This window comes from Cydia splendana, chromosome 18 (genome assembly GCF_910591565.1).
Source record: "Cydia splendana chromosome 18, ilCydSple1.2, whole genome shotgun sequence".
NCBI lineage: Eukaryota > Metazoa > Arthropoda > Insecta > Lepidoptera > Tortricidae > Cydia > Cydia splendana.
Genome location: NC_085977.1, coordinates 577630 through 595936, shown reverse-complemented (window position 1 = coordinate 595936; position 18307 = coordinate 577630). Strand labels below are relative to the sequence as shown.

The 18307-nt window shown below is 42.2% G+C and overlaps 3 protein-coding genes and 1 long non-coding RNA gene across 4 annotated transcripts in view; 1 reads left to right on the top strand and 3 right to left on the bottom strand.

The window, feature by feature from the left end:
* The window catches only part of LOC134799385 (uncharacterized), a 170037-nt gene that overhangs the window by 134601 nt on the left and 17129 nt on the right, over positions 1–18307 (bottom strand). The window lies entirely within an intron of this gene.
* Positions 104–4308, top strand: LOC134799278 (transmembrane protein 179). The gene is made up of 5 exons (XM_063771656.1): positions 104–408; positions 1276–1419; positions 2363–2524; positions 2898–2982; positions 3738–4308. Exons 1-5 carry the CDS (start codon positions 299–301, stop codon positions 3948–3950), a joined length of 714 nt encoding a protein of 237 aa, XP_063627726.1. The 5' UTR covers positions 104–298; the 3' UTR covers positions 3951–4308.
* On the bottom strand, positions 8773–18001 carry LOC134799277 (zinc finger protein 408-like). The gene is made up of 6 exons (XM_063771655.1): positions 17784–18001; positions 16517–16644; positions 15886–16011; positions 15253–15335; positions 10456–10615; positions 8773–9925 (listed from the first exon to the last, which is right to left on the bottom strand). Exons 1-6 carry the CDS (start codon positions 17905–17907, stop codon positions 8912–8914), a joined length of 1635 nt encoding a protein of 544 aa, XP_063627725.1. The 5' UTR covers positions 17908–18001; the 3' UTR covers positions 8773–8911.
* On the bottom strand, positions 12140–14546 carry LOC134799636 (zinc finger protein 26-like). Its single transcript, XM_063772074.1, has 2 exons — positions 13840–14546; positions 12140–13233 (listed from the first exon to the last, which is right to left on the bottom strand). The coding sequence occupies exons 1-2, from the start codon at positions 14544–14546 to the stop codon at positions 12222–12224; spliced, it is 1719 nt and encodes a 572-aa protein (XP_063628144.1). The 3' UTR covers positions 12140–12221.

The following is an 18307-nucleotide window of genomic DNA, read 5'->3' as shown; positions in this document are numbered from 1 at the left end:
CTGAAGCTAATAAAAAACCGCTTTGTTTGTTCCAGCCCAGCGTTTGAAACTGTGTGCCGAACTGATTGTTTTTGTCATTGGGACAGACGTCAACGACAGCGAACTGTCAAAGTAGTGAGTGTTGTATTCATGTTATATTACTTGTATTTATTTTTCATCCAGCGTAGATTGTTTGCCTGCTTATCTTTAAACTTTAAATCCGTCAACAGATTTAGAACAAAAAAAGTATTGCCTCCTACCGTTTCTTTATGTGAAAGCGTAATTCTTGGTTATTATTGGCTAGTGTACTAAACCCACCATGGCTCTAACAAACGTGGTGCTGGTGAGCCAGATCGCAGGATATTTCGTCGGATTGATCCTGTCTCTGTGCATCATGGTGCCGATGAGCATGCACGTTCACGAGTTCAGGTATGTATCGTATCAACAAGATTTAATCTCCTTTGTTTAGAAGTGACGATGTGCAACCGTTCAAAACAATATTGAAGTCTGTATTTGTTTACTTATTCTTGACGCCCATCTATTATCTTTCAACTATCTGTAAAAAGAGAGATAACAATACTACAATTAGTTTCATTGAGTTATCTTTGATACAGATTAAATATATTGAAATAAGTATTGATTGATGATGATGTTATATATTTTCCTATTTTGACTTGATATTTTTGTTTAGTTGATTAACTTTTAATCATTTAACCACAATAGCACCATGAGCATATATACCTAATTTGTTTATCGTTTTATTTTTTTCTGTAAGTTTACATTAAATACTTGATAAATGGAATATTTTGTTTCACACAACTGTCAATTATTAATTTAGGTAATGAATTCAGATAACAATAGTTCAGTTTAATTTTGTATTTACACATTACTACTGTTCAAAAGCTCATATGTTTCAATGTACATATGTAGGTATTTGATGCATAAGACTTTGTGTGGACAATGTTTACAGTGGTGACAAAGAAAATTGGTTTCCAAATAATTAGTTAAAGTTTTAACAACTAGTGCCTATTTTTCAAGAGAGCTGTTTCTGATTAGTCGGTAGCTATTTCCAAACCTTTCTAAACAATACTGCCCTCCTAAGCTAAATCGTGAGGTGCCACCGCAGTCACTGCACCTCAAATAAAACCATTTTGAAAATGGTGTTTTGAATAAATAAATTGGAGAGCCTCAGTCTTATTACAATGGCTTCTGGATCTTGTCATTAATATAAGACGAGGTGTAATTTCTATATTCTTTAAACAACAAACTAATAATGATATTTTCTCGTGTGCACAGAGGTCATTGCCTGCTCTTCTCTGGAGGTGAATGGCAAGAGACGGACGGGCAGTTCAACGTCCAGTGGGCGTCCATGGCATACTGTAACTATGTCATCGCCATTGGAGTGCTGTTGTTTGTTGTGTGTCTGGTGCAGATATACAGGTTAGTAGTAGAAATTCTAGACTAGTATTTTTTTATACAATCTTTTTAATGTTTAACGATGATTTTGTGAAATTCTTAGTCTTAAATTTGATATGTATAATAATCCAATTTTATTATGGAATAATATTAACATCAATAAATTGCTCTGATAATTAGATTATGATTAATTACAATTCATAAGAGCTTGTTGCTAGGCCTACATGAATAAAGTATATATATGTAGGCCAGTGGTGGGCAAAGTATGGCCCGCGGGCCATCTGCGGCCCGCGAATGGATTTTATCCGGCCCGCCGCTGGTCCTATGAAATAATTAGTATATGGCAATTGGCATTGGTCCACAATTATCGCAAATCAAAATAAATTTTGGCTACAATTCTGGCCCTCCACTTAAATTTCCTAATCTTTCTGGCCCCCCATGAAGAAAGTTTGCCCACCACTGGTGTAGGCGATGGTATTGCTAGTGCTAGTAGTAAAGTAGTAATACGGCACAATGTGAGGCAGGAGATGTGCTGGCCTCCATGGTGAGCCAACTATGCCTACGTCAGCAGCTGACTTCACATCACAGACCATGTACAGCAAGCTCTTGCAGGCTTGGAAAATCATAAGACTTTGGCTCTTATTTCTGACCTTCATATTGTTTTTATCAGGTTTTTATGTATTTGGTATTGGTAGTATAATCCGTCCGTTTTTCTAAGATGAAGTACGCCATAGTAAATGTATGGCTCTTGATCGAAGTGGCTCCAGGTCGCACAGAACCGTGATGAGTGGCGTAAAATGAAGGAGGCCTACACCCGAAGGGTAGAAACGGGCTAAAGAGAGAGTCCAAATCTTATGAACACGCCACGATTGCCATGAATGCGCCTATAATTACTCAATAAGAAAAGGCGTACTAGCGGCGTATTCATCACATCTAGACTCGGCTATAACTATATTTTACTTTACAGATTATCCATGCTGCTGTACCGTGATAAGGACAGCTCGTTCTTTTCGGCCTTCCTGGAGGCTACCGGCTGTGCGCTACTCTGCGCGTTGGTCGTGTGCGCCGCCGTCACCGTCACGCTGGGCTTCATGACCTGGTGCCGCAACATTACTGATCGCTTCCCCAGGTACTACTGACAGAGACAGCCATACCTAGACTAGGACAGCCAGTGCTACCGGCTGTGCGCTACTCTGTGCGTTGGTCGTCTGTGCCGCCGTCACCGTCACGCTGGGATTCATGACCTGGTGCCGCAAAGTCACTGACCGCTTCCCCAGGTACAAACACCAACACTCCTAACTGTACATCGGTGGACCTTACTACAAAAGGCTTAAGGTCCACCGATGTACAGTTAACAGTGTTCGCGACGGTACTACAGACAGAGACAGCCATACCGAGACAAGGACAGCCAGTGCTCATGGCTGTGCCATTTAGCATATATGTACTTACTAATTAATAATGGTTATTGAATTGTTTTAGTCAATTTCAAATTTTATTCACAGTTGTGACGTCGCGGCGGGACAGGACATCGATAAAAAGGACAACATATCCACGAACAATTTTTACATGGAGATTGGAACTGCACAGGTAACATACCTCCTTATTAAAAGCAGTAATTTTGAGTATGTGGAATTTGAAGAAGCCTTGCTTACTTGCTTGCACTACCTACGCGAATCATTATGCTATTCATCCGGGAAAGCTAAAGTACGTTAGAAACTAGCACTAGTGGTGTAATGTGGGGCGTTCGGGTAGATAATGAATACTAGAGAGTCTGCTGAATACTGAACTTCTTTATTGAGTAAATTGGTGCTTATATACTAGTGGCCTACGTGAGTGGCATTTAGGTGACCTTTATGAAAATGTAATTAGAATTATTGTTTATTTTATTAAATATATTTTCTATTTATTAAATGTCACCTTAAATGTCACATGACGTGTTGACCCTAATACTCAACACGTCATGTGCCTACTCACCGTACAGTCACACTCTGTGAGCTGCAACCTCGCGATAAGCTTCATAAGCTAAAACAATTTAAAAATAAAAAATACTTACTTCATTGAGTCAATTATCATCTATCTCATATGGTCTATCAGTCATTTATCATCATATGGTCTTAAGTGCCAGCCATAGATCCATTTTGACCATTTTCCAAAAAACGTAACGAGTACCTAACTATCCTGCTCACACAGTTGAGAAATGCAAACTTCAGAGGAAAACATCCGGACATACTAAACTTTTTTAACCAAGCTGAAACTGAGACCTTCACTAACGCTAGGTCAATTAGAATTTTAATGTAGATATAGTCGCTTAAACTATAATAGTAACATGGTCCTGTTTTCAGTTCGGCGCGTGGGGCGCGTTCGCGACGTGCGTGGGCCTGGCCGTGTTCTCCACGCTGAAGCTGTGCCGCTACCACCAGCTCGAGAACATCCGCGTGTCCATGTACCGCGAGAGGCAACGCCTCGTCAACGAGTCCCCGGCCACCAGCACGCCGCCCATGGAGGCGAGGAGGGCGCATCAGACCAGTCCGCAAGACATTGAGGAAGATCGCTAGGGTAAATAGGTATTAAGGACTGCTAAACAACATAACCTATAACCTAAAGGGTATAATTTTCTGGCGTTTTGGTTCTAAAAACAGACATCAATTTACGAAAATGTATAGCAGCATGAAAGTGTTTCTTGTGGGTCCTAATGATTCGTTGAATGGATTACAACATTTTGAACATATTGGGGCGTTCTTTAGGCCAAATGGAAATAACTACAACCCATAATGCCCTGTAGTATTATTGCTACTACTAGCTACAACATCCATCCATCTGTTGAGAAAGTCCACTAAGGTATAAGCCCTGTTAATGAACATTAATACAACTATATTCAATTTTTTTTAACTATAATTTTATATGTTGGGCATAACTATACTGCCCTCCTAAGCCGAAAAGCGCAATCTCAAAAACAAATGATTTTGTAAATGGAATTCTCAGTTATAGAAACTAAAGTATAAATTAGCAATGCATTTTCTTTTGAGATAGCGCCACTCGGCTTAGCAGGGCAGTATAGTAGTTTAATATGGAGCATATATAAAAACACCCACGGTCGCAGCTTGATGCATTTATAGACAGAAAGTCTGTCTCTTTGTGCCACAGATCCTGCAATAGAGATCGGTGTAATTTCGTCAATATAAATCTAATAAATAAGGTGCATGGGTAACTTCGAAAGCGGGATAGTTTTAAAAATCTCTAATATCTACTAAACTACTTGAAACTTTACACGTCTGCAACGCTTATAGTCTTTCGATTTGTAGCTGGTCCCGAACTGGTAATCCTATTGTCTATTGTTAAGTGAAACCGCACGTGTTACTTACCTGCAAAAAAGGGTCTTAATTATTCTAATTGGCTCCTGAGCGCGGGCTAGTCCAACGCTCAAAAAACCAGTGTAGGTGCGCTCTCCGAGAACGCGCCTTTGTTACGCATCTCGATGACACATTTTAGACTGGTCCTGTAGCATTCAACTCGCCGGCATTCAGTAACCATAGAGGGACCACACACAGCATCGCAAAATATTTTTCCATTAGTTCATTTTGAATCTTATTGTAATTTCCATAGGAGTTGTAATTCAATAACCGGTTAAAATGACCGAACGATTTTTTATGCAGGTGGTAGCACGAGCGGTTTTACTTAACATTAGACAAAGGATTAGCGGCTCGGGGCCAGCTACAAATCGAAAGACTATACCAAGACATCATGCTTACTGTTACATGCTACAGTAGATAGTGCCACTATTGTAGTAGATATTGGCAATTTTATAAAATCACCCCGCTTTTGAAGTTAAACCATTGCACCTTAACATAGTTACATATTTTATTTATATTTGGAAAGTTCTCTGCAATGAATCTATTTATATGTATATTTTGATTGGCAATTTTTAAGTAGTTATTATTAAAGCAATAATATTTTAAGTTTGTTTAAATTGTAATTTTTGAGAGGTTGGATTGTCTATTATTAATAAAAAAACCAATCAATTTAGATCTCATATATCTATAGACATATTCAACATCAAAGGGGCATTCCATCAGTGTCGTTGACTCAACGTATTCTATAAATATTTCTGTAATTTCTAGAAAGCTGATTGGACATTGGCACTGATTAAGCAAAGCCATAAAACCAGCAAAGCAGGCCAAGAATCGCGTTAGAAGCCCTATTATTATGTAGTAATAATAACTATGTTTACCTCGAGTGAGGCAATCTAGTAGTAGTAGTAGTAGTAAAACACTTTATTGTACAAAAATCAAAACAAAACAGGAAAAATAACATTCGTCATTAGTACAAAGGCGAAGTTATCCCTCTCTAATCCCTCGTTACGCTCAAGAGTACATACTGGAAGCTATCGCTTTCCTCCTGGTTCAATAAACATTGGAAAACCGAAAACATATTGCGTTTTGACTACACTCTAAAATGTCCCCAATACGTACGATTTAATGTGGTCCGTGAAATTATGTCTTTAAAAAGTATGATGTGCGCACGACCTGAATTGGCATAATAAATAGTTCATTGAGAGCAATCGAGAAAGTATTTCGTTAGACAATAAATTTAAATTAGCAGGCTATTCGAGATTATGCTGTGATCTTCCATGATTTTCTAATAAATTATCTATGAAATATATAAGTTAGCTCCTATATAGGCCAAGTCCGTGTTAAAACCGTTTCTTAGGTTTTGTAAATAATGTCGCGATTTCTTGCATTTGTCGCGTTAAACATAAAAACGAGCCCAAAACCTAAAAACCATACCATCCTTTACTCTGTTAGAGTTTATACGTTAATTAAAATTTTATTGATTTAAAAGTCATAAATATATTTTATTTAATACTAGTTATCGTAAGCTAATGTGATAAATATAAATGTTAGTTATAAGTTTATGTACAAAACATGCATTGATTCATTATATTTTGTATCAGTTAGATTTTTTTATTTATTTACTTGGTTTTGTTTATTTTATATTATTCCAGTCTTAGTGAATATAACCAAACGGAGTGGTCATTTTAACACGCGTTCCCTTCTGTCGAAAATAGGCGGCCAATGGTCAACCACATTGTATGGACTGACGTTTATCTGACATGGCTATTTTTACCTTACGTATACATTTGATGTGCCCCTCCCCCGCAAAAAACGGCAGACTATTTTGTACCGAAAATTATAGACATGGCGTCTCCGTTTGGTTATATCCTCTAAGATTCCAGTAGATCTAGCTACTGAACAAAAGTTGTTTAAAATTCAAATTAAATTCTGTTACTGGCAGTAGTCTGCGTATTTCCACGATGTAAAACTGTACCTATTATAATCGTACAATAAATATTGAAACACTTCTCATTTCTCCTACAGTTATTATTAAACAATTAGCATATTTATACAGGCTGGCCCAAAAATACGTTAGCAATATTTTTTCATGTGCATATTGATTATTGTAGCTAATTTTAACAAAGCTCTAGCTATATCTAATCAGACAGGCAAAGGCTACAAAAACTGCCAAAGACGCCAGACGAAACCGTTTTTGTAAGTTTGCATGTTACCATGTGTATCCAAGCCAAGACTATCACTACTGATAAGTGTTATTAATAAAACAACATAATGCTAAAAGAAGTATTTTATTCTAACCAAGCGTTCTTATTGTTAAGACACTTATTACATATTCAGTCTTACATCTATGTTGACAGAATCAGATTCTAAATCAAATCACATTCATATACTTACATATAATAATATAGGTAATTATCAACTAAATAATAACAAAGATAGAATTTTGTGAAACGATTGCAACATAAATTAATCATAATCAGCAACTTTCCAGTTACATTCAAGATTTCCGTAAAGGAAATAAAACAACGAAAATATTATTCAGAATAACTAAAGAGAACGATTTAAATAATAATAAAGTGGGTCTGCAATCTCTGGCATAACCCTTAACGCATCTACTGCAAGCGACCCGCTAGGCGGGTTCTCTGGTGGTAGTCGTTTTTCGCTACATACGGTTTTTCCCATGTTAGGCTACGCTCGTAGCGCGTAGCTCGCGCTGGCATTGAATGTGTCAAGTTAATAAGTACATATTTAATTAAACTTGTAGATAAAAATGTTCGTTGGAACTTGGAACCGCCCTTGCTTTTGCATTTATAGCCCGAAAGTCGGAGGCGTCCTGTAAGTATACAGAATAAGTATATTCTAAACACAAATCATACGCCATGCGATACAAGTAATATTAAATGTCTCCCGTTCCATCAAATACTTCTGCCAAAGCGAAAATTATTCCTGTATATCTTTGGCTACTAACATACGTTAAGTATTAAGTCGCAATTAGAAGAATACGTTTATTTTATTTTTTGAGCTTAAACACGCTCCGTGGAGCGTCTTCATACAAGTGTCTAGAGCTAGAGCGACATAATCGTACTTCGTAACTTGTCCCTTTCTAACAAAAGCTGTCAAAAAGTGATATCCGCTTGTATTACAAGTTACAAGCTTTTGAGAAACGGGCCACAGGTCGATTCACAAAAGCTGGGACGAATGGAATGAATGAGAGATTGAAAATATCTATGTGTGTATCACATTAACCAATAAAATGGTGGCTCTGAGTGTATACCGATACTGATACAGGTGTCATTCATACAATGAAGGTTTCGTTAATTCCATTCGTGCCAGCTTCCGTGAATCACCTCCACATCGTCCACACTGTTAACTGACAATTCGTGAGTGATCTTAAATGAGTGTCGCTGATAGTACAGTCGCAGTCAGATATATCGGAGCGGCCAAGGTGCTCAAAAATATCTGAACATGCATTTTAACGTTTTGATAATAGAGGCTTTGGTTCAGATATTTGTGATCACCTCGACCGCTCCGATGTATCAGATGGCGACTGACCCAAAATTAGCATGAAAAGAATAAAGATTGTAAACATGTTTTAATTATTACAAACTTTAGTCTAGGACACTTGTGTGAAGACTATTTGTATGTTATATCTGTATTTTAAGGTACTTATAAATAAGTATATTGATTATAATGACTCTCAGTCGGCGGCACAGTTTTAATTTGATAATAGAAATGATGCTTCGACGAGCATACGTCCACTAGAAGAGATTTTGTTGACTGAAGACAAAGGGTCGAACCCGCAACAATATTGTCACTCATTCATTAAAGATTCTAGATCAGCATGTGAAACTTTAATCGAAAGGATATCCATTCCATACCTATTTTAGGTTTATACCTAAAATAGGTATGGAATGGATATTTTAGGTTTATACCTAAAATAGGTATGGAATGGATATTTTAGGTTTATACCTAAAATAGGTATGGAATGGATATCCTTTATGGATATCTTTTAAACCGACCTAAAGAAATGTCACCTAGCATCTAGTTATAGTACACGTATGCTACAAAGTCTTAACACGTTCACTGTCCCCACTGTCACCTTACAGTTTTGTAATAGAGGCTTGCCGTGACCCATATGTGAGGGCACGGGACAGTGAACAGCCAGTTTACGCAGACTTGCGCTGCGCCTGCGCCTTATCGGGCGCGGGTGCGTGCTTGCGCGCCACGTGCGCGCGCAGGTAGCGCGGTTGCGCGAACGTGGCGCAGCATCCCGCGTGCGGGCACAAATGCGCAGCACGTCTGTGTGTGCGAGCATGTCTTAACAAATCGGCACGCACAGAAAAGGCGCGTCCACACTCGCATGCGTGCGTACGGTTCGCAGCATGTCTAGTCACGTGGCGTTTGAGTTCCGTGCGCCAGCGGAACGCTCGTCCACATTCAGCGCATTCAAATCTCTTTTCTTTCTCATCTTTATGCGTCTGCGCGTGTATATACCGACCCGCTTTGGTCCGGAAGCGTTTCCCGCACTGCTCGCACTGTAAGCCTTGCGTCGGCTCGTGCAGGGAGGAATGTTCGCGCAGCGCGCCGCGGGTGCCGAAGCGGCGGCCGCAGGTGGGACACTCGTGCTCGCGGCTTTTACCGTGCGTGTACTTTAGATGGTAGAAGTAGCTGGAAGAAGCCGTGTAGGTCTTAGGGCAGTGGGGACATTGGCGGACAACCGGCGTCTTCTTGGGCTTAGACTCATTTGTTTCTTGAACCTGCGCGTTAGACTCTGGCTGATTTATTGGAGCTGGCACAGGATTTTCAAGAGGATCATCAATAGACACGAAGCTTGATTGCACGGGTTCAGGTTTCGGGTCAGCTGTCGGAGGCGGCCGGGCCGCTGCATTCGGACCGGGCGCTGCATTCGACCCGGTCGCCACATTTAGCCGATCCGGGCCAGGATTTAGTTCAGGATTCTCACTTCGGTAGTTCGGCTCCGACTCCGGTGGTGGTGTGTCTTCTCGCTCGTCGTCGCCGTCGCTAAATGTGTCGGAAGTGGGCGAGGAGGAGGCGGTGGTGGAGTCGGCGGCCGCGGTGGTGGTGACGGTAGCGGCGGCGGGGGAGGGGGAGGGGGAGGGCGGGGAGTACGGCGGCGCGGCGAGGGACTTGGGGGCCGCGCGGCGCCCTTCCGCATCGTACTGAGGATTTATTAACGGTTAATTAAATTACGTATATACAAGACACATAAAATCATCGCCAAATGAAACAAGAGTTGTGCATTGTGCACATTCTTCAGGTAAAATATTTTTCATTTAGTAATCAATCAAAATGTTGATTTGAAAGTTTTTTATTGGCCATGTTTGCGTTTTCCTAGGTCACTTTTTTAACCTGTTATAGTTATTTAAAAAAAAACATGTATTTTTGTATACAGTCGCCATCAGATATATCGGAGCGGCCAAGGTGTTCACAATATCTGAACACGCGCTCTAACGCCCTGACAATAGAGGCGTGTTCCGATATTTGTGAGCACCTTGGCCGCTCCGATATATCTGATGGCGACTGTACAAGCCTTTTCTAAGCTCTTCTTTACTATATCGATGACGTACTGGACCTCTGTATCTGGATGAGATTAGCTCAGAAACGGTACAGGTGACCTACTCAAAGAGGTACGCCCAGCAGTGGGGGCCAGTTGGCGATAACGAGCTGTCGCTGATGTCAATGAACATACCTGGTGCGCGTGGCGGGTCATGTGCGCGAGGAACTGCCTGCGGGCGACGTACGAGCTGCACTCGTCGCAGTGGAACACCAGGTCGGCGTGGCGGCCCAGCAGGTGGCTGTTGTAGAGGGCGCCGAGGACCACGAGGGGGCAGAACTCGCAGCGCCGGTAGCTGGAAGAGAGGGGTGACGTTGGTTGGGGCCGCATCGAGGCTCATTTATAAGGTAGGTTAGTTTCTTGTACAATTTAGAGCTAGTTACGTGAGAAACTTGTTACGTTACCAAATATTAAGAGTTATTTAGACAGACCTCGATCTTGAGAACTCGCATGCCAGTGGTGATTTCGATCGATAGATTAGTCATATGTACCTCAGCACTACTTGTATGTAGGTACTCAGTAAGCGAGACTCGCATCGCGTGACAGTATATAAATATACTATATTAGCTTGAATTAATTAAACGAGTGATAGAATATGTGAAGGCCTGTTTAGTTTAGGTACTTTCAAATAATTTGACTTAGTACTCTTAGCAGTAGTAAAACACTTTATTGTACAAAGTGCCTATTTACGCAAAGTAAGTTCTAGTAATTAGTTTACTTTTATTTGTACTAGTGGTATCCAGAAGTAGAGGAAACTGAGAGAAGTAAAAATATAAAAAGAAAGCATAGAACCTTACAATGAATATAAATGTTGAAAATACAATAATCCATAAAAGTGTGAACGCCGTAATTTATTACATTTATGCGCAAACGTCAGTTTTCTTACTTCAGCTACCACTAACTAGGTATATCATTGTTGTGCATGTGATATACACATTCTTAATATCTAAAGGACATGGACAGACAAAAGAAAAGTGAGTAGGCAAGAGCAATGACGTGTAATCACTAATCAGTCAGTCCAGTCTTATGATACATTAACATAGCAAGCCAAAGCGAGGAACATGGACCGGACCTGTTCGCGTCAGCGCAGCGGATCTCCAAGCTTGCATTATCAGGACGGGCTGCGCGTGCGTCACCGCGGCGGGTCCCGGTGCGTGCGCTCGTGGCGCGTCAGCTGCGCGCGCAGGCGGAAGGTCTTGCCGCACTGACACACATGCGCTCGTTCTCCAGTATGCACCGACACATGCGCGGTAAGCTCCGCTTTGCGACGGAATCGTGCGTCGCAGTGCAAACAGGCGTGTAGTCGATGTCTGTGGCTTTGTTTGTGCATGCGTAACGCCGCCGCCGAGCGCGAGGCGGCCCCGCAAGTGTCGCAGACATATTCCCGGGTGTTCCCATGTGTGCGCTCATGGTCTTTGAGATGGTCTCTTCTAGAGAAGGTGGCCGGGCACTGTTGACATGTATGCGGGCGTGATTGCGCGTGCGCGGTGCGTATGTGTCTGGCGAGGTTGCCGGCGGCGACGCCGAGCCCGCAGGCGGAGCAGTGCTGCCGCCGCCGCGTAGGGACCGCTGACTTTTCTGTTTGAGTGTTTTCGACTTTTTGCGGCGCGTCTCTGCAAGCGGGAGGTCGCACTTGAGTCTTGTATTCCAATATCATTTCTCACAATACATTAATATATCAAAAGTTTTAAAACATTGTTTGGTAAGTTGTAGTTCGCACTGGCAAATGGAGTATTGAATTTTTGTTCTTGGAAGAATAAAGTATGACTGAAAATCAATGTTATAGCTTGCCAGAACATCAAATATCATATTTTATAGGTGTTTTGGTGATTTTTCATTTTCTCTCTCCTTCTAAGCCATCTGTACAGTTTCCACTTTCGAGTACCTAAGTAGTTAACAGGCTACAATGGCGCTAGGACGAAGTAAGATCGAATCGCCATGTCGTCCTGTATCTGCGGCGGCGGTGGCGGCGGCGGCGGGTGCAGGCGCCTCGTGTGGTGGCGCAGCGCGCGGCGCGAGCGGAAGGCGGCGCGACACACGCCGCACGCGTGGGCGCGCGCCGGCGAGTGCGCCGTGCGATGCGCCGATAAATCCGCACGCGTCCTAAAAGACCGACCACAGATCTCACAACTATGTGGACGTTCCCCCGAGTGCCGCAGCCTGTGTCGCACCAGCCCCGCCCGCAGGCGAAACGCCGCCGGACAGTGCGCGCAGCGGAACGGCAACAGCGCAATATGAGTTTTCTTGTGTGCGTGCAGCGACCCCGATTGACGAAAACGTTTCCCGCAAAGCGAGCACGAGTACGGCCTTTCCCCCGTATGCGTCCTTATATGCTGTTTTAGGTTCTGCGAGTTGGCGAACGTCCGATCGCAGTGTCGACACGCGTGCCGGCGGCGCCGCTCGTGGGTTTCCGCGAGATGTCGCTGTAAGCCGTTCGGTGCTCGGAACTGCTTCCCACATATATGGCATACGCATGGCCGTTCGCCTGTGTGTATTCGTGTGTGGAACACGTAAGTGTGTGGTGAGCTGAGATGTTTGCCGCATATGCGACACGTGTAGTAAGTCTTGCCGTCTATGCGGGTCTGCGCGCTCGCTAATTCGAGTCTCGTAGCTTCATCCATGCGATCCCGTCGCATGTTATTCTTAGACAAGTCGTCATAATCGTCTGATCCGTTTGCCTCCGCTTCGCTTTCGCTCGACTCTGTAAACTCTGGGTAGCGGGCGTCATGTTCGTTTAGGTAATGGTTTCTAAAGTTTAGCAAGGCGTTGTAGAAGTTTGTATAGGCGTCAGCTTTCTCGGAAGCTAGGGTGGCGAGCGGGCGGTCGTCCTCGTCGCTCGAGGCTCGGTCATCGCCGTCAGCCTCGCCATTCACACCGGGATCGTGACTGTCTTCAGTAATTCCCGCCCAAGATCTGCAACAAACGCTTTAGTTATTGGAGTGAGGTACTTCTCGCCTCAAATTCAAACTTCGCATGCCAGCACACATGCTTTGGTCTCTGAATGGTGCCCGATGGCTAATAATTTACTTTGGTCGTTTCCATCCATATTCTGTAACAAATCGTCCCAATTACATGGATATTTCCTGCATATCCAATACTTTCATGTTAGCCTACTCTGACACTGTCTTTACTCCCTTCATCATTTTCGTCCCATCAGCTTCTTACTTGAGTTCAAAGCTGTTTAACTAGTTCTATCCTTCTTTCCGGACAATTCAAGTTGCGTCAGTATTTGGATCCGACTCCTTCTTCTTCAATGGACCACTTTCTTGATGTGTTTTCAGATGTCTTTTTAAATGCCACCTCCTCTTGAAATCCTTCCCACAATGACAGGTATAAGTCCGCTCATTTCTGTGCGCATCCAAATGTTTTAACAACGAGTCGCGACTCCTATATGCACTTGAACAGCCCTCAACTCTACAGACATGCGGTCTTTCCCCTGTATGTAAGGCGACATGGACGGCACGGACGGTGCGATTAGGGAACCATTCACCACAAATGTCACAAGCGAAGCGGAGTAACCCACTATGAGCTAGCTTCACATGGCTGACCAAGGCGGTGCGACTACCATACCATTTACTGCACAACTCGCATTGGATTTTTTCCGATTTTTCTTTATGTGACCGCAAATGTACTGCCATGTTGTATTTGTTGGAGAAAGTTTTTCCACAATCCGGGCATGGAGTTGAGATGTATTTTTGGTCTTTGCTTTTAGGATTGCGATCTGTTCTTTTTCGAGTGATAGCATCATCGGTGTGGGTGTTTTTGATGTGTTCGGAGAGAGTAACGAGCGAGTCAGCGTTTTGGCCACAAGCGCGGCATATTATACCAGGAGGCGGAGCGCGTTCGTGCTTGTCAAGGGCATGTTGGATGAATAATGAACGTTCGCTGTAAAGCGCCCCGCAGCACTCCACAGCGCTATCTTCGCCGATTTCAACATGGTTAGCGATATGAAGTTCTAAACGCGCTGTTGATGAGAATATACTGTCACAGAACGGACAGCAATGAGCTGCTACAGGCTTTGGAGGCTTAAATTTCATTGTTGGTGCTTCCGTTGTATCATCATCTGACTCTAGCGGTTCCTCAAAAGTTATATATTGTCGTATGAAGCTGTCAACAGTATCGGGCTTAACTTGGTGCGCGTGTAAATGCTCTATAAGTAGTTCTGTGGAACTGCCTCTCCACGAGCATCGCTGGCAGGCGAACTGGCAGTCGTCGCCCTCGTCCATGTTAAGGGTGTGGAAATAGTTGACGAGCACGCTCTTAACTACCGCTTTAAATTTTACGGCCCTGGAACCAGAGAGACGTAAATTAAATAGAGTTTTAATCGCCATACAACGGAGCGAGCCTCTAGCTGTCATTGGCACTAATTTACATGTTTGAATTTTGGCTTTGTGCACTTGAAAACTGTCGTACCGCTATTTACTTTGCGCTTAACTTTAAAAGTCATATTAGACTTGCCAGAAAACATCCCAAGTCCCTACAATTTTACTTATTAAAAGTTATGAAATAAGTAAGATGGTAGTATGTATTACTCACAAAGCAAAGCTAAACTTAAATATGTAGCACCAACTACAACAATGATGAGGCTCTGTGTTGTATGGAGGTTAAAATTCTGTATTATTTTACTTCTCTCTGCAAGAATATACATTTGAGTACTCCTTCGAAATCAAAAAATCATTCGAGAACATTGACTGGCCATTTGTAAAGCTAATTTAAACGAGATAAGAATTGTCTTCCAACCTTCTGAATCTAGACACTGACAGGGTCACTAAAGGTTCTAAATGAGCTATATTTTAAAGGATATCTTGCCATAGATTACAGTAAAAGCATCAAAGGCCCTCTAAGCTGCAATTTAGGAAGAACTAACTAAGAAGGGTTACAAATAGTTATTTTATTATTTATAATAGTGTAGACTGTAGTCAATTTACTCACTCGTCTGGTCGGTCCTCGACGAAACCCTCCGCGTCCAGCACCTGCTCCTGCCGCTGCTGGGACTGCTGCGCCTGATGCTCTCGCTGCACATATCATATACATTTTAATCACCACTTATCAATCTATTTAGCCACCTTAAACCGTCTATTAAGGGGTCCACTGATTACCAGTTCGCCGGACGATATCAGCCTGTCAGTTAAAAGCAAAATTTGACAGTTCCGAACAACTGACAGGCTGATATCGTCCGGCGAACTGGTAATCTGTGGGCCCCTTTATAGACGAAAGGGCCTAGTAAATGTATTCAAATTTTGTAAGGTAAAGAAGAGACGCTTAGCACAAGGAATTTCGTATACTGACAAGCTTGTTTCTATCTCTATCGCACTCTAGCTCACGGCTAAATTGCTGTCCAGCTTGCACACTGACATTGACATCTGGCATCATGAAAAAAACAGGATTTATACACTACACACTATAAAGGGGCCCACTGATTAACAGTCTGCCAGACGGTATCGGCCTGTCAGTTAGAACAAAATTTTGACAGTTCCGAACAACTGACAGGCCGATATCGTCCGGCGGACTGTTAATCAGTGGGCCCCTTAATAAAGCATATGTGACAGGTAAGAGTGTTGTTACCTGAGTGCATGCAGTGCGCAGCGCCGCGTCGGCCTGCAGGCTGCACGCCACCAGCTCGTGCGTCGCCAGGAGGGTGCTGGTGCATTGGAAGCATACCACCAGGGGCAGCACATCATTCTCCGTTACCTACAGAACACTGGTCACTGTCAATACACTTCTGCCAGCTGTTTCTTTGAAAACTTGAAAAGCTGTTGTAAATACAGAAACAATGTCTTGACATTGTTAAAAATGATTTTTTGTAGCAAGGATCAAAGTTTCTACAGAAGACTCCCAGTCTCTGACAAGTTAAAATGAAAACTGAAATAGATGTCATAAACTAAATAAACTGACCAAGCCCTCCAGTAGCTGAGGTCCAACCAGAATAGTAAGTGTGACTACATACATACTTATTATTTATTAAACTAAAGTCAATATATTCAATAGAATAATTTGATTTGTTTCATGGTTGGAAGTATAAATGAAGTCAAACTCGTTAAGATATGGACTTCAATGTGTCTAGTCTTTACCAATACTTTAAACAATACGGGAGTACTAAAATTTTTATTCCTATAGGGCTAGCAAAACTAAAAGTACAATTTTAAATACTGTAGTGTGTAGGTACTTGAAAATAATGAATTACGGTGCACAGTACCTTGATAGGCAGATGTCTCTTTATTTTATCAGCAAGGTTCATGCGCAGGCCCTCTTCTCCGTAGATGGGAACCACCAGCTCTGTGACAGTCGCACACACACGACACACCTTTGAGAAGTCCGACACATCTGTACAAAATGTTACAATATAATGTTAAGCACAAGAAATTGATAACTAAATTCAAACTCATTTTATCAGTAGCTTTGCTTTGAAGTGTAGTTAAAAACAAATTACTTAGAATCCATTGCCATTTTAAGAATTGTTAGGTTTCGGTTTTGGGCTACCTACCCATCTGTCTTAACAGCTTCCAAAATTTAGGTGAGTTTTCACACACACTAAACTAGCAAGGGCTAATAAAATAACGCTTAAAAGTAAATATACTTTCATACTTGAACAAAAAAGGAAAGGTCTTGTAAAGGTTTAATTATTCTACTCTTTAAAATGAGTCAATAAAATATGGATATAGGTACATATCGATTCTATAAAAAATAAAAATAAAAAAAATAAAAATAAAAATAAAATTTGTTTATTTCAGACCATACAGATCCATATTATTGTTAGCTAAGAGAAGAACTTACATCCTATGTTAGTACTTACATAAAACTTATAACTATTTACTATTTACTACCTTAACATATACTTGCATATACATAGCGTGCAGAGAGGAACACGGGGCAAGATGGGTTATTTAGCCCTGCCTATCACCACCTCTACCCAGTATTTTGTGAGGCGGCAGTCCAGACGTTCGGACAACGTCCTCAGGAGGCTGTTATCACTGCTACGCACGCGCTTCAGCAGAGACGCTATTCTTTTACGCCTAATGGCGTAAAAGTCATCTACTCGCGCCTCTGCAAACATGCCAGAGGCACTACAGTGGTTCGGCAGTTTCAACAGCATCCTCAGGACGTTGTTGTACTGAACTCTCAGCGTATTATAGGCCCTCTGCGTAAATGTTGCCCACAGACTGCACGTGTAAAAAGTTTGACAATATGCCCTAAAGAGCGTTAACTTTACTTGTGTGTTACACCGTGCAAATCTGCGGGCAACCATATTGCCCCTTACCGCCATAGCCCTCCTCTCACGCTCCAAATCCAAATCGTCTTTCAGATCTCCGGTGAGCATATGCCCTAGATATCTGAAGCTGCCCACGACTTTTAGGGGTACTCCACCCAGCACGATCTTAGGCACAGTTAGCTCTGAGTTATACTTTGGAGCCTTAAAAATTAGTATAGTTAGTTCTTGCACAAAATAATGAATCAGTACTTACTCTCAAGATTGGTTGTGTTGATTGTCGGCGCTCCATTACCGGGCCTCATCGACCTCATTTCGATTCCGTGAGGTAAGCTGCTCGCGGAATCAGGCAGAAATATCTGTTCAGTCCCGGTACTCATTTCTTTTTACATAATCTTAGGCAAGGAGACGCGAATCTAGCAAGCAAAGTATCTTTTTATTTTACTATTTTAGTTTACAGCCGTTCCGTTCTGGTTCTGCCATAGAAGGTAGGATCGCATAGAAGTGGTATACGCGTGCCTCCGTGAGGGACAAAAGATACGCAAATGCGACACTGTGATTGGCTGATTGGTCGAATTCATTTGTTGCCCACCATTCTCCATACTAATAAAAAGGTGGGGAACAAACAAAAAGTGAGACTGTGACAAGGACAAGCAATAATACCGCTTTCTCTGCTACTCCTACTGAAAGATACATAAGACTATCCCGTTCTGTCAGTTACCCCCACCACTCATGCCAGATCCAGGTATATCCTAGATTCATGGGTTCTGCATAATCGGC